At 42.4% G+C, this 16,723-nt stretch overlaps 1 protein-coding gene across 2 annotated transcripts in view; it reads left to right on the top strand.

Annotated features, from left to right (window-relative positions):
- Positions 1-16,723, top strand: part of Mark1 (microtubule affinity regulating kinase 1) — a 111,344-nt gene that overhangs the window by 74,581 nt on the left and 20,040 nt on the right. For both annotated transcript variants that reach the window (XM_028758123.1, XM_028758114.1), the window contains exons 6-13: positions 477-547; positions 4,754-4,810; positions 8,070-8,306; positions 8,396-8,515; positions 11,914-12,013; positions 13,070-13,182; positions 15,359-15,512; positions 15,794-15,987. In XM_028758123.1, the coding sequence (XP_028613956.1) occupies positions 477-547; positions 4,754-4,810; positions 8,070-8,306; positions 8,396-8,515; positions 11,914-12,013; positions 13,070-13,182; positions 15,359-15,512; positions 15,794-15,987 (1,046 nt within the window). The remainder of the gene's footprint in view (positions 1-476; positions 548-4,753; positions 4,811-8,069; positions 8,307-8,395; positions 8,516-11,913; positions 12,014-13,069; positions 13,183-15,358; positions 15,513-15,793; positions 15,988-16,723) is intronic.

Genomic DNA, 16,723 nt, shown 5'->3' with positions numbered 1-16,723 from the left:
TGGATGAGGACCCGAGAGAGCAGAGGCATAGTACACATAGTACACACATGACACACATAACAACTACAGGAAGGACAATGGAGTGGGACCAGGCTATGTGATGGAATTTAAGAGACCGATTGTGACTAACATGTAATGGAGTCTGCACAACAAAGCCAAATTTGCCGTTGTACTGCCCTGTGGTTTCCCTTCATTAGACTGGGTAACAAAGAGTTGACAACATTTCATGTAACTTTGGAAGTAGAGAACGCATTTTCTTGGTTATTTAAAAAGAGTTTTTATAAGTCACAAAATGGCTACAGATTCTCAATTCCACATGTAATTCATTTCCTATTTCTGTGTTAGTTTGTGACTTGTATAAACAGCAGAAAATGGTGGACCATGTGATTCTTGAAAAGAGAAGCCAAAACTTGGCATTGTATATTGTTAATCAAAATCGACGTGTATTTACTGCCTGCTTTGCCCTTCTGATTCAGGTGAAGTCTTTGATTACTTAGTTGCTCATGGAAGAATGAAAGAGAAAGAGGCCCGTGCCAAATTCAGGCAGGTATGGAAAATGCTTCGCAACTGTGTTTTGCTGATATTCTTGGTAATGTGCAACAGGTTTGATCACAAACAACTTTGAGAGTACATGGAATTTTTTTTTAAAGAAAAACTCCTCCTTCCCTTTTTTAAGGATGGAAAATTCCTAGAACAGAAACCCATTTTTCCCGAATTTCACCTTAAAATAGTAGCTGCACATGGTTATTTTGAAACAACCATGAATGGTAGCATTTTATACATTAGACTCAGTGTTTACCTTTGAGTCTTAAAATCTCAGACCAGACCGAGTCAGAGAAGAAATGCTCAGTCCTGTGTAGAGCCAGGAACTGTTATCAAATCCCACCAGCTTTACATGTGCATGATTGTATTATTCTCCTCTGTGATTAAATATATATTAGTGTTAAAATCCACTTGAGAATTCACTTAAAGAGTATGGTCGGTTTTGTTTAGCCATATATGTGAGGAAAACGCAAGCATGGCAGGAGACGGAGGTCGGATGCTCACACTTCGAGTTCTGCATCATCCTGACTTACCGTAGAAAGGACAAAGTCAGGGAGGGGATTTTTTTTTAACACATTTAGAATTTTACTCTTAATTTTTGCAACTGCATTAAATGTACTTTTCTATTTTTTACAAATTTTTTTAGGAAAAAAAAACTTGCTTATAAAATAATTGCACACCGAAGTTAACTGGACCCATAGTCTATACATCTCCGTGAACTTCTGTACAGTTAGAGGATCCTGTCAGGACTGAAGCCATGAGGCTTGACTCTGCACTTTACACTGTCACTATTGGATATATTTTATGTACTTACCCACCACCAAAAACGAAGCCATCCTGGCACAGTTAAAACTAGAGAAGGTTATCTTTGTTTCCCTCAGGACCCGTGTCCTGTGCCTGCACCCAGTCCTTCCTCATCTCCTTATGTTTAGCCTTTCTCCTTCTCTTCTCTTTGTGTGCCCACATGTATGTTTGTTTACTATTACATATACACATAGACCCAGAATGTGAGGGAGAACATGTGCGGTTTCCTTGGGTTGTGTGACCTCACTTAATGTATACATCATTTCCTTGTAAATGTTATCATTTTTAATGTTAATATTCCATTTTTATATACCAAATTTTCATTAACCATTAATCTGTTGTTGGACAACTATGCTGAAAAAATCAAGTATACTTTATAAATTATATAGAAATGATTAATGAATTGTGAATTGTCTGTAAAATATACTGAAATAAAGCTTCAGTGATGTGTTATCTCCTAGACTTGCCCTTAGTGGTTTAAGAATTTTTATTTTAAAGTAGTTTAGCTCTTCATGTGTGAACACTACATAGATTCTGCAGTTGAAGATACTCTGTAAGCAGTCTGTTTGAGCAGCATTCCATGGAGGCTAACTCACAGAATAGCCCTCATCATTGAGAGTGAAGACACCCTGCTTCACTGTTTGACCTGACCTTCCAAAGCGATTATCTAGTGGCTTTGTTTTCTAAGTCTCTGTTTCTCAGGTAGATTGCTATAGTTATTCATAGTGGGGGTGGGGTGCTATGGCTCAGGGAGCAAAGGCATTTACCACCAAGACCAACAACCTGAGTGTAGTCCTCCGGACCCACTTAGAGGAGGGGCAGAATCAACTCCTGAAAGTTGTCCTCTGGCCTCAGTACACATCACACTCAGGAGCTTGCTGCAACCTCATACACCAAGTGCACACAAAAATAGTGAGTCTAGGGCAGTGAATGTTCAAGATCCTCCCTGCTGGACCGAGCTGTCACTCCACTCAGTGAGCTTTGCTTGCTTGCCCTTAAAAAAAAAACAAACAACAGTGGCTGTGGAAACAGCTGGTAATGGGAAAAGCATCAGTAAGAGCCCGGGCTGTGCTCAGCCCCTTCCATTAAATTCTTTCCTATCCTGGGTGGAACTCTGTGCCCTCTGGTCAGCACTCCAGTTATCTCCTTCCTTGTCAAGTGGTGTTAGCCACAGATGAGCAAGAAAATTCCAGTTGTCAACGAATGTTCCCTTTGGGATGGTTTCCACTTACCCTTTGTCTTTTTAGGCTGCTGGTTTTACTTACTTGCTAAAAACATAGCAAGTATAGAATGTTGTACACACACACACACACACACACTTGTATTTATGATTTTTACAAAAGTGGTAAAAGAATGTGCTATATTAACAAGAATATATAGATTCATGCCCTTGACCTTACTATTTGGTATGCTAAAGACAATACACAGTTTAAAATCATCTTGGCAATCATTGCCAGTACAGTGCCTCTTCATAACACATAATGCACAATTCCATAGGTTGTGAGGGTACACACACACACACACACACACGCACACACAATAGTATTGAGACTGCAAAGATGGCTCAGCAGTTAAAGTGTGCTTCCTGCTTCCAGAGGACCTGGTTCAATTCCCTGCACTCACATGATAGCTCACAAGCATCTGAACCTCCGGTTCCAGGGTACCTCATACCATTTTCTGGCCTCTGTGAGCATTGTACACATGTGGCACACAGACATAAATGCAGACAAAACACCTACTTATATAAAATGAAAATAAATCTTATTTTAAAAATTATAATATTGATTCCAATGTCAAGGCTACTACTTAGAGAAGAGGAATTCCTGACGAATTTATAAATCATTCCAAAGCTATTCCTTAAGACATGTGGGGCCTGAAGGTCAGTGCGGGCCTGTTTATAAGTCCTGTTCTCAAGGTCCACAACAGAAGGAGCATAGAGAAACTCCTGCATCCTGCTCGTGGGGATGTGCTCAAGTGGCAGAGTCTGCTGTAGGCCAGTGCGATGACACATGGGTTTATGAGTGACAGCTCATGTGGTGAGTCAGAAGCCACAGTGTCTTCCATGTCTGACATGGCCCCTTGTTGGCAGTGGGCATGTACACTTCACAATGTGGGACACTAGCTCAGAGATCATGGTCTGCAGGAAGAACACATGCTTCAGGCAGCATCCTGTCATGTTAGTGTCCATTGTCAAAGCTTTGGAGTTTAGGAAGATTCTAGAAACAGGTACTCAATAAACTGACTTGATTAAAATGAATTTCATTGGGGTACTTATTCATTGTGTGTTGGTACTTTTGTTTTTTAAATCCGTGTCTTGTCATGGAGCCATTTTGATGTACACGTGAATAACTTTCTAACATGGAAATGCCACTTTCACTGAGCTTTGGATCCTTCCCTTCCTTCCGGTAGCACACTGGACTTCATGTCACAGTTAGACTGTGGAAATCTCTCCTCTGCCTCCATCTGTGAATGGCTAACCTGCATCCACACTGGGTTCACATTTAACCAACCCCACAGCTCTGCACTCAAATGAGCATCCTTTGAGGACCAGTTATAATTACACATAGAGGGGAGCTCCTTAGCCATTGCTATTGGGTTCTTTTAAAGAATCATCACAGAAAAGCCTGTCTATTGCTTATTTGTATTTGAAGTCTTTACATTGCTGGACATTTCCCTGTCTGGTCCTTCCCTCAGAGTCCTACACACTAGTTAAAAGCTATGGCTGCAAAATGTATGTGCAGTGCAAAGAAATTTGCCCAGCAAAATTAGGGGCAGATTAATTAGTGTAAGATTTTGTTTCTTGATCATTTGTTAGCTTTTTTCCTGTTTCTTTATATTTGAGCAGAAAATATGAGATGCTATTAAATACTCCACTGATTAGTTCTTGATAAATTAAGGAAATAGGCCTTGGGCAAATGTGATGGAATCCCAAATAACTTTGCTTTCACTCCAGTCAGCTATCTAGAATGCTAGCTTACACGTGACAACACTGTAGTAAACCCTTGTTCTAAACTACAAATGATATACTTTGACTCGTGTAAACAGAGGAATTTAACTTGTATAAAGAATTTCCACCGGGCGGTGGTGGCGCACGCCTTTAATCCCAGCACTTGGGAGGCAGAGGCAGGCGGATTTCTGAGTTCAAGAGTTCAAGGCTAGCCTGGTCTACAGAGTGAGTTCCAGGACAGCCCGGGCTACACAGAGAAACCCTGTCTCGAAAAACAAAAAAAAAAACAAAAAAATTATTTCTTTAATAAACATAGTTTTTTAAACTAAAGGAATCATGATATTGCTATTATTTTTAAAATCAAAGTTAATACTTTATCCAAATTGAAAATGATAAATATTAAAATCAAGTATTTAACTAAAAAATAATTTTGACTTTTTATCCAAATATTTCTTTTAGATTGTATCTGCTGTACAGTATTGTCATCAAAAATGCATCGTTCACCGTGATCTTAAGGTAAGCTGCTGCTTTTAAAATTAAAATCTTAATTATGAATATATGTAATAATAAGGGGGCTGGGGAGAAGGCTTGATGAATAAGGGTACTTGCTTTGCAAGTATGAAGACCTGAGTTCAAATCCCTAGCACTCACCTAACAAAAATCTGGTAGAGCTGTGCGTGCCCATGACTCCAGCATTTGGGGGTAGAAACCGGTAGGTCTTGAGAGCTCACTGGCTGACCAGCCTAGCTGAAACAGCCAATGTAAGGTTCAGAGACTGATACCATCTTAAGGAAATGAAGCAGACATGAGACAGCAGGGTATCCCCCTCTGGCCTCCATGCAGGCACACACACCATATTGTTCTACACACACTTAAAATGTGTCGAAATATAATGAGGGCTGCTTCTTGGATTACCCAGCAGTTTAGGCACTGGATGGGGTGAGTTTTGCTGAACTGTCACTATAGCTTATGAAAGGCACTGTATTCAGCAAGCATATGAGAACACGGGTGTGGCGTTGTGTAAATCAGAGTCAGAGGACTTGAGTGACCGTTAATTCCATAGTTTAAATAGATAAATATACAATTCTGTCCTCACATTAAAATGTTCAAGGTCCCATCTAGACAGAAGTAATGTCAAAGCACAGGGCACAGATATGTGCTTGTCATGTGTAAGAACCAGGGTTCTTTCTTAGCACCAAAGTTCAAAATAAGAGGAGGGTTTTAATGAGTTCATGTGTCAGTCAGTTCTCTCTCAGCATGACAGAAGCTAGAGTCTTTTGGCAAGAGGGGCCATCAAGTGAGGAACCACCCTCGTCAGGCTGGCTTGTAAGCAAGTCTGTGTGGCATTTTCCTGATGAATTATTGATGTGGGAGGTCCTAGCCCACTATGGGCGGGGCCACTCCTTGCCAGGTGTTTCTAGATGGCATAAACAGCCAACTGAGTGAGTGAGCCATGAGGTGAAAGATGGTGAGCAGCATCCTCCATGCCTCTGCTTCAGCTCCTGCCTCCAGGTTCCTGCCTCCAGGTTCCTGATTGGAGTTCCTCCCTCATCAGTGGACTGTAAACGAACCCTGTCCTCTCTGGCTGCTTCTGCCCACGGTGTTTATCACAGCAATAGGAAGTAAATGTTTGAGATGAGCATATGAATGGTAGAATGCTTATGATCACAGGCTTCCCGAGCTTGGGCTTAGTGCTTCTGCCTCCTGTGTTTCTCCTGCCCTCCTCTTCACTCTCCAGCCTCTTACTTCTGGTTTTGTTTTTTGTTTGTTTGTTTTTTAACTTTTCTTATTGCTTTTATCCTTTGGCATCAGACTTGGATTCCATTTAAACATACTGCCTTACACAGTGGTCAGAAATCTAATTCTGTGTTCTGGTTCTAGTCTTCTGACCTGTTACTGCTCCAGATGTTTGTGGAGCAGTTCTTCTCTTTGGAGGATTAGGGGGAAGTCATTTCTACAGTGAGAAAGATGGCTGGTTACCCTTTTTCTTTGTTTGAGTCATAGCTCAATAGCTCATTTTTATATTAAAAAATCATGTTCAACAACTATGTGTTCAGTCCAGTCCAGGGGAGAGAGAGAGAGTGCCCATATATCCATGGACAGAGACGTCAGCATTGCATGCTGGGCTCTTTGGAGGCAATGTGGTTGCTTAGATTTCCATCTAGACCAGCAGTTCTCAGCCTGTGAGTTGTGACCTCTTTGGAAGTCAAATGACTCTTTCACGGGGGTCACATATCAGATATCCTGCATATCACATATTTACATTGATTCATACAGTAGCAAATTTACAGTTATGAAGTTGCAATGAAAATAATTTTATGGTTGGGGGTCACCACAGCATAAGGAACTGTATTAAAGGGCTGCGGGTTAAGACCACTGCTTTAGAAGTTTCTGGAGAAACTAGATATGTCCACCTTACTACAGGTAGCCAAGGAGACTTGGGCCCTTATATCAGGAAGACATTTGTTGTTGTTGTTGTTACTCAGTCAGTAAGTGTTGATTTAACGTCACTCTCCTAGATTCATCCATTTCCATAGTATGTGTATCCACTCTTATTTGTTGATTAATTGGTTGTGTTTCTGGTTTCTTTTTCTTTCTTTTCTGTGTTTTTTTGTGGAGGGGGTGGGTTAGAGGGTAAGAGTTGGAAGGCTTTGGCTTGGGTTTGGGTTTGAAGTTTTTGAGTCAGGTATCTTGCTGTGTGGCTAGCCCAGGCTGACCTGGAACTTGCAATCTCCTGCCTCAGGTCCCCAGGCTGAGATTATAGGCATGTGCATGGTCTGGGCCAGTGTCCCCACACTGGCCTCAAGTGACTCTTAACTCTGTCAAGTTGACAATTCACACTGGCCACCACTGTTGTAGTTAGACTTTTCACAAGTATAAGATAACCCCATAAAGGGAAAAAGGAAGAGCGGAGACTTGGAGGTGGGAGAGATACATGGCAGGTCCTCCAGTGAAGCCAAGGCCCTCTGATTTCATCTCAGTCAGTTTTACTCTTTCATGGACTCTGACCAAGCACATCTACAAACCAACCTATAGCTTTATTGGTATATTTATTCATCAGTTGAAAATAGAATTTGACATGAAGCATTCACAAAGCGAATGTGTTGCTTGCATTTATAGGAGACGTTTCCATTTTTATCTTTGGGTGATTGTTTAAGAATTTTAGTCTCTCAAACATGGGAGCAGAGTCTTTACTTCCTACAGAACGTGACTCTAGACAGGACTCTACTTTTAGAACAGCAAGTATTGCTGAAAATAAAGTCTGTGGGAGCCAAACTATTGCAGTTTGTTTCCCTTCACAGAACATACTTGTTGAGGAAGTATTCTATAAGAGAGGGCCTAGGGCTGAGTAAAGGAGCCTGAGAGCCGGCGGGTTGTCATTTTAGACAGGCCCTGGAGCTTAGCACCAACTACCTGTGAAAATGGTGCTCCCCTGGCTAATTTTGGCTTAAGTCTGAGGTGAAGCAGTGATTTCAATATGTGTTCCTTAGATTAGGTCCTGTTAAGGTACAGTTCCAAGATACCTCTTACTATGGAGTTAAAAAGACTTAAAATAAACTTTGAGGGAAAATGTGTTTATAGCTTCTATGAGCTTCCCTTTTTAAGTGTCAAAACTCAGGCTTCCACAGATGTTTAGACAGTTACGCTCTGCAAAGTTTAGTGTTACATTTTAAAATGAGAGGCATGCACTAGTGAGCTTAGAATCTGAAACAGGTATAGCATTTTTATTTTGTGTACGGTTTTTACATTGTCCTTTTTATTATTTTCCTCTTAGGCTGAAAACCTTCTCCTTGATGCTGATATGAATATTAAAATTGCTGACTTTGGTTTTAGCAATGAATTCACAGTGGGGAACAAATTGGACACATTCTGTGGAAGCCCGCCTTATGCTGCCCCCGAGCTTTTCCAAGGCAAGAAGTACGATGGGCCGGAAGTGGATGTGTGGAGTCTGGGCGTCATTCTCTACACACTGGTCAGTGGCTCCCTGCCTTTTGATGGCCAGAATCTAAAGGTATATGCTCGTTTGGTGCTGAAGCCCTTTTCTTGCAGGAACTGTCATGTCAACCAATAATTAACAAATACTTTCCTTCTTTGTCAAAGGAACTTCGAGAGCGAGTCCTTCGAGGGAAGTACCGCATTCCCTTCTACATGTCCACAGACTGTGAGAATCTCCTGAAGAAACTGTTAGTGCTGAATCCCATAAAGAGGGGCAGCCTGGAGGTGAGTGCACTGTGTCCTAGGTGCACTCTCAGAACACATTCTAGATGCTGCGGAGCCTGGGTTCCCAGAGCTGCTGTGGAGCCTGGGTTCCCCCCCCCCACCCCCCGGAGCTGCTGCTGAGTGGGGCTCTGTTTAACCTAAATCTAATTTGCCTTTTCAGCATCAGGAAAAGTGATGGTTCTTTATTCAAAAGACACAGTAGGGTTCTCCAAAGGCTTATTTCTTCTTGGTTCCTTGGTGAGTTGTTAAAACTGACACAATGGAGACAAAACTGACTTTTGGAGAGAATAAACATAGTCTTTGTCAGAACTATCTGGTCCAAAACAAAAAACCTTTTTGTTGGTTAAGGCTGACCAGATATTTGAAGGTCGAAAATGACTGAAAATTCTAACCCAGTTAATTCTTCACTATCAGAAATCATATGAAACCAAATAAAAACTTGAGTACAGAAATGTATAGATACGTGAGTAGAGCATACGGGGCAGGTGCTGTCCACTTAGCACAGGGCTGTGGCCCACACATTCTATACAGCACCAGTTTACATGCCCTGATTGTTACACAGGTTCTGGCAACCCAGATCCTTTCTTACACTGTAATTGAGATAACTGGTGATCTTAAGCATTTTCCTATCTGGGTTTTCGTTGGTATTTAAAGTTTTGGGGTGTTTGTTTGCTTGTTTGTTTGTTTGTTTGTTTTTGAATGTCTATTAGTGCTTGCTTCAATGTGAATTACATACATGCAGTACCCACAGAGGCCAGAAGATGGTGATAAATCCCCTATAACTAGAGTTACAGATGGCTGTGAGCTGCCTTTTGGGTTTGGGAACTGAACCTTAGAAAAGTGCTTTTAATTTAAGACATCCTTTCAGCCCCTTTATCTGTCTTTAGGAATATTTTGGCCTGTACTAACTGAATTTCAAAGACTCAGTACTCATTCCTGGCTTGGACTTTTAAAGTTGTCTTCCCTGCACTGGAAGTACAGGGAACTCCGAGAAGCTCCTGGGCAGTGCAGTGTGGGCTTGCTGGCACATCTGCCGGGAGGTGTGCACAGCCTGGGAAGCCACAGCCCAGCATGGCTCCATAATTCTCCTCCCATATATATGTTTTGCTTGGTGGGAGTTAAAGAATTGGGAAATTACTAAGTGCTTTATTGGAGCAAATCAATTGGTGTTTTAGCTGCACTAAGTGTGATTAGCTTTTAGCTCAGGTTTTTTTTTATGTCTTTTTTCCTCTGGGGTGAAAAGACATGTCAATATTGGCATCTGTACTGAAAGCCCATTTTTGTATTACTACTCTTAGCTTACTTCTGACCATTTGTAGAAAAGCATGTCACCTCTCAGAATGGAAAAACAGCGGCTCCTCAGTTCTAAAGGGCTAGAACTTCAGTAGAATATCACCCTTTCCCGTCCCGGCTCTTGAGTCCACTTTTTTTTTTTTTTAAGATTTACTTAAATCATGTATAGGTCGGTGTGTGCCAGTGCTGGAAGAGGTTAGAAGTGTAGGTGACCCACCTGTGTCCAGGAAGCCCCTTCAGCTGTGTCGGTAAAGTTCCCAGAGGCCAAGCAGCAGTCCCTAGGGCAGAGTGGAAGGAACAAAGGCACCTGGGGGACAGTGCTCACCAGTCTCTGTGGGCTACTGATAAAGATCACTGCTTTCCTCAGAAGTGACTAATTTACTGATTTAAATGTTGACTAGAATAGCTAGCCAGATGTTTAGTCTTTCATTCTTGATGTTAAAAGGATGAAAATGATCCAGACCTCATGGTTTAGGTTGATAAACTCAGTTACTGAGGAGGTACAGATCATGGCCAGCCTCAGCAACCAAGTAGCAAGTTGCTCAGCCCCTCCCAGTCTTTATCACTTTGTGGCCCTTGTTGATGCCCACAGCCAGGGGGTAGCACAGGGTCATAGCTGCAGACAGTGGGGGCGGGGGAGGGTTTAGGAGATGTCTTAGTTTGGGTTTCATCACTGTGAAGAAACACCATGACCATAGCAACTCTTAAAAGAAAAACATTGAATTGGGACTGGCTTATAATTTCAGAAGTTTAGCCCATTATTGTTTTGGGAAGCATGGCAGCGTACAGACAGACACGGTGCTGGAGACAGAGAGGAGAGTTCAACATCTTGATCTGAAGGCAGCAGAAGAGGGCTGTCTTAGTCTAGATGTAGTGTGAGGAGTGTCCGCCTCCAAAGTGACACACTTCCTCCAGCAAGCCACACCTACTCCAACAAGACCACACCTCCTAACAGTGCCACTCCCTACGGACAAGCATTCAAACACATGAGTCTATGGAGGTCACACCTATTCAAACCACCCACCACAGGAGGATAGGACAGTGGCTGAGGCCAGGCTACCTCAGCTTGTGCACATGCCTATCCACTCTCCAAAGTGCCCTGTGAGACCAGGGCCCAGATGGCAGCAGATGCAGCTGCAACTTCACTCTTTGTTTTTTTAATTGTTTTAAAATTTTATGTATGTGAATGTTTTGCCTGCATGGATGTCTATGCATCATGTGCTTGCCTGGTGCCCATGGTAGCCAGCACTGGATCCCCTAGAACTGGAGTCACAGATGGTTGTAACCCACTTGTGGGTACTGGGAATCAAATGAATTCCTCCAGAAGAACAGCCAGGACTCTTTAACCATCTCTCCAGCCCTTTGTACCAGTTATAGTTAGTAAGTTTTACATTGTATGTGTCTTGGGGGGATCTGTAACTCAGTTTTAAAACACTCCTCTATGGATAACATAGCCCTTTAGCCAATAGTGAAAGTTTTGGGGTGTAGTTTACAGCATAATTTTTATAGGCCTTCTTTACATATTTTGGATACTAACTTTTTACCTGGTTATAGCTGTTTCCTCTCACTCTATGGACTGTCCCCACGGATTGTCTTTAACAGCCCAGGGCTGATGTTCACAGCATCAGGTTATTTGATTGGGATAATTCACACCAATACCTGTTTTCACTTTGATAGTTACCTGATTTCTGATTCTAGACTTTAATTTTTACCACCATCCTTTCCCATATTCTTTAGTTACCTAGACAGAATAGCCTAGATTTCCATCCCCCAAGATCTCCTCTTTCTGAGGTGTGTGATTTTAAAATAAATACATGACCAGAAAAAATATTAAAACTTTTCGGTTTAGAAATATTCCTTTTGAAGCAACGTGAAAAGAGGATTATTTGTACATTGCCTTTGGTGAGTAGTGGGTAACATAGTTGTGATAAGATTATGGTTGACTAGAGACCCACACCTTCTGTTAGACCATTAATTAAGGTACAAAGAGTAAATGTATTTGAAAGTGTCACGTGATTCTTGTTGAGTGAACCAATACACTTCACATTTGAGGAGTGGGCTGAATGTTGTAATTCACCAGACATGACCTAGAGTTTATTTCCTAGCAAATAATGAAAGACCGATGGATGAATGTTGGTCATGAAGAAGAAGAGCTAAAACCATATTCTGAGCCTGAGCTTGATCTCAATGATGCAAAAAGAATAGGTAAGTATTTACATTCCATGAGAGGCCCCGTGACTACATGTGAGAGCCGTTAGCCAGCATGGCAGTGTTTACACGGGACTTTACAATTTAAAATATCCAACTTCCTTAGTTTGTTCTCCTGTATATCTGTAATTCTGTTCAATTGTTGGCAACTGTACAAAAATTAAAATACGTTAGATAGATTTGTAACTTTTTCTCTCTGCACTCCCTCACTGAAAGAGTGACCACTGTAACTATTAGCACTGAGCAGACTGAAAAGTACAGCCAGGGTCAGGACTGGATTCTAAGCTTTGGGCACGTTCCCGCCCCATCTCTGCTCTCACTCCTCAGCAGAGCCGACCCTCCCTGCCCACAGTCCTCAGTAGGAACTTGATGGGAACACTGTGGAAGCAAGCCTTAAGAGAGAAGCTGTGACCTGCAGAAAGAGTGAAAGGAAGCAGGCTCTTGACTGAGATGGTGGCCTCTCCCTGAGTGGCTGACGCCGCGCTGAGAGAGAAAGAAGAGCGAGCGAGGCTTTGTGTGAGGCTTAGACATGCCGACCTTGTGTGCACAAAACAGGCCAGCTCAGAAGTGTCCCAAGATATGAAAAATATGCTTACTATATTAAGTCTGTAGTATAAATAATTTTGTACACATAAAGAAATTAGAAATGGAGGCTGGAGAGATGCCCAGCAGTGAAGAGCACTTGCTGCTCTTACAGACGACCCAGGTTCAATTCCCAGTACCCAGACTGTATCTCACAACATCTGTAACTGCAGTCCAAGGGGGACTGATGCTCTGTTCTTACATCCATAGGTACCAGGTAGTCATGTAGTGTATATAGATACATCCAGACAAAACACTTAATAAAAATAAATACATCTTTTAAAATGATAAGTGTATAGTACCTGAGTATACTCTACCTGTAGGTTAATAATCCAGAAGATTTCATAGTTAAAACTCACTTTGAGTGTTTTAAGAACTAGTTTTCCCTAACAGCATTGGCAAATCTATGTTTTCGCTGATCATTTACTAAATCAATACACTTTAAGAAAAATTCTCCTTTTTTTTTCCTAGACATTATGGTCACCATGGGTTTTGCACGAGATGAAATCAATGATGCCTTAGTAAGTCAGAAATATGACGAAGTTATGGCTACTTATATTCTTCTAGGTAGAAAACCACCTGAGGTAAGTAGTTTTTGCCTTTTTTAAATTAATATATATTAATTTTGAATTAAATGGATAGAGATATGTTAGTAAATGTGTCCGGTTCTTGGTAGGACCAAAAATAACACAAAGATCCTAATAGTTTTCTTATAGATCAGAAATCAAGGGGCTAAATTGTTTACTGATCTCATTGGGACCGAGCAGCTCCACCCACAGCCTCAACTTTGAGCATGGTGTCCTCAGAGTTATTTGGTGTACACTGTGCAGTCAAAGGCAGTGTGATTGTCATAAACATACAGAAACAAGGCACTAAGGCAAAAGAAGCCTGTGAAGCTGGAGCCATGTAGATAGGTGAGACCTTAGGGAAAGATGCTGCGTGGTCTTGGCCTTGGGCCAAGTGACTTTCGTGAACCTAGCTGGGAATTCTCATGGTCAGCAGAGGTCCATGACAAGGAGACTGATGCAGAAAATAACTGAATGAAAGTGGCAAACCATACAAGTAAATGATTCTCTGGGAAAGCAGCTATAGAGGGATAAGTTGAAATAGGAGTTTCAGAGCATTGGTAATTTTATGCCAGAGCATTGAAAGTTGAAAATTAGACATCTGTGAGAGGCGTTCTTTTAAAAAGGCTATAATTATTCATAATGAAATAGTAACTATGAACAAAATCATACATTCCAACTGAAATGCCTTGAACCTGCCTTCTATCAGAAACTATGCTAACAGCATGAGGGAAAAGCCAAAACGTCCTCCTGTCCAGCAGCCCTTGGGGTAGAACTAAGCAACCAGCCCCACTGTACATTATGGGGTGTGCTGCAAATACTCTGAGACTGTATAGGAGAGCTGGCACCTAGAGCAGGCTAGGGTGAAGTTTACCCAGGAGGTGCATGTGGCACGAACACATAAAGCTAATGACACTTGGTGACCAGGGGAAGTGGGGTAAGCCCTGACTTCTCAGATGCCTGCTTGTATAAGGTGACCTGTCAGAAGGGCCTGTGCTCCTCAGGGGGTTGTTATCAGAGGAGTATATATCATCAGGTCCGTGCTAAGAGCTATTCTAAGGATGTCACAACTGTTAATGCATCTAACCTCCTCAACAAATCTGCTGAGAAGGCATAAGAACTGCTGGGGAGGAGGGAGGTCTTGAGGGGCTGACAGCTGAGGTGTGGGGCATCAGTGAGGCCTAGTCAAGAGACTCAGAGGGAAGGGCCCTAGGAGTTATTTGTAGCCTCTTCTGATTGTCCTACTTGGACTTCAGATGACCTCTGGACACTTTAATTTCTTATTAATTCAAATACAAAGTCCAGGCATATATAAAACTCAAATATGAATTATGTTGGAAGTAAACTATTGAAGCTACTGTGAATGAAAAAGTCAGGTTCACAGTCCCCACTAGAGCCATCAACTGTGCACTTATTCTCTGATCCTCAGTTTTCTTGTCTGTAAAATGTGGACAATAATACTCAGCTCTTAGGGTCATTGAAAAGGTTTAATATGTTAATCCTTGACCCCACCTTGAAGTAGTTGCTAATGGGTCATTGCACACCCAGCTGCTGTAGTGAGCAGCACCAGTTCTGAACTGCAGTGCAGTGCTGGCTCGAATCCTCACAGCAGCACTGAAGAGAGGCTGTGTGTCTATAAGCCCCCAGCTTACCATGCTCGGGGCTAAGGGAAGTCATTTCCTAATCAGAGCCAGCAAAAGAAATTGTGTTTTGTAAGTGTAGAAAAGCAAACAAAACATTTTAATCTTAGTTCCAATTGTAAAATATACTTAATAGTTCCTGTGTGTGCATATATATACATGGACATGTATGTATATATACACATACTTGTGTGTGAGGTTTTAGATTTCATCCTGCTTGAATGGGAGTGGTGTCCTTGACCTTTGTTTTTCCACCTGGAAATGCAGGTTAATGCATCACACATCTGTGGCAGTGGTTAAGCAAGTAACGTGTGTAGAACCCCCAGGACCATGTCTGCTGTGCGGTTACCGTGCAGTGAATGGTTTCTGGCTGTTACTTGATGTTTTGACTAGTAGATTCCGAGTGATAGTGGGAGTGGCCTAATCCAGCTCCCTCCCTTCTTTCATGCCAGTTTGAAGTCTCTTTTTAGTTTTGATTGCTCCTCATATAACTTCAAATCATTTTATTTATACGCTTTCCTGTTTTAAAGTCTGGGTGATCTCTCTGCTCACAGTTCGAAGGTGGTGAGTCACTGTCCAGTGGAAACTTGTGTCAGCGATCCCGGCCGAGCAGTGACCTAAACAACAGCACCCTTCAGTCACCTGCTCACCTGAAGGTCCAGCGAAGCATCTCAGCCAACCAGAAGCAGAGGCGCTTCAGTGACCATGGTGAGGAGCAAGTCTAAGGAGACAGACTGGCACTGCCCAGTGTGCACTGCCCAACACTGTCCCATTTCCTCTCACTCCTGGGCCCTTCTCAGACTGGCATCACTGGGTGATCGATCACAGCGTCTCTTTTCTGGGGACCTGAACCGACTCCTATAATCAGTTTAATCTTAGTCGAGAGTATGAAAGACACAAATGTGGATATTGTTAGCATAGGAGGGTTTTGTTGGCAGGAAGTATGTCTGTTCTTTTCCAGATAACCTTGCTGTTTCTATGTATTGCAGCCGGTCCCTCCATCCCCCCTGCTGTCTCGTACACCAAAAGGCCGCAGGCCAACAGTGTGGAGAGTGAACAGAAGGAGGAGTGGGACAAAGACACAGCCCGCAGACTTGGCAGCACCACGGTGGGCTCAAAGAGTGAAGTCACAGCCAGCCCCTTGGTGGGGCCGGACAGGAAAAAGTCCTCAGCTAGCCCAAGTGTGAGTCAGAGCTCTCCTGTGTCAACCCTTGAACTCACATGTCAGAGGTTTTTTATAAAATCTTGTCTTTTGTCTTTTTAAATGTTTCAAAATGAATCATAATTTAAAAACCATGAAAAGGAGGGCTGACATCTTGTTAATGTAATAGAAGAAACAGTGCAGAGAATTCTGTGCTGTTGTCATTGTCCTTGTTTGGAAGGCAGCTTTACTGCATAGCCTAGGCTATCCTGGAACTCATAGAAACAGTAGTCCTACCTCATCCTCTCCAGTGTTGGAGTACAGGCAAGAGACCCTGCTCCCAGCTACCATTCCTAAGTAAAGTCTAGCCTCCCTTAGAGTGCTACATTGTATCCCTACTCCACGTGTCCTGCTTGTGTGATAGTTATTTGATGTTACATTGGTGAACTGAATCTTACATTTACAGGTAAACTGCTCTCTGAGGACAGATTCATTAATAATTTGTCAACTTTCCTCCTGTGAAGTCTCTTAAAATGCCATACTCTAGAAATTAAATCAAGCACTTGAAGAGAGGTCACAGTGCTGTCCTGTAAGGTAGCAGGAAGAAGAGAGATAGAAAGTGAGGACGGAGGGCGGGTGGTGAGTGAGGGCAGTGTGGTGGCATCTGGAAGTGAATGAGGACAGGGTGACATCTGGAGGTGAGTGAGGACAGTGTGGTGGCATCTGGAGGTGAGTGAGGACAGTGTGGTGGCATCTGGAGGTGAGTGAGGACAGTGTG

This window comes from Grammomys surdaster, unplaced genomic scaffold, assembly GCF_004785775.1.
Source record: "Grammomys surdaster isolate TR1022 unplaced genomic scaffold, NIH_TR_1.0 130, whole genome shotgun sequence".
Taxonomy (NCBI): domain Eukaryota; kingdom Metazoa; phylum Chordata; class Mammalia; order Rodentia; family Muridae; genus Grammomys; species Grammomys surdaster.
The sequence above is the reverse complement of the archived record's forward strand: the minus strand, read 5'-3'. Positions and strand labels throughout refer to the sequence as shown.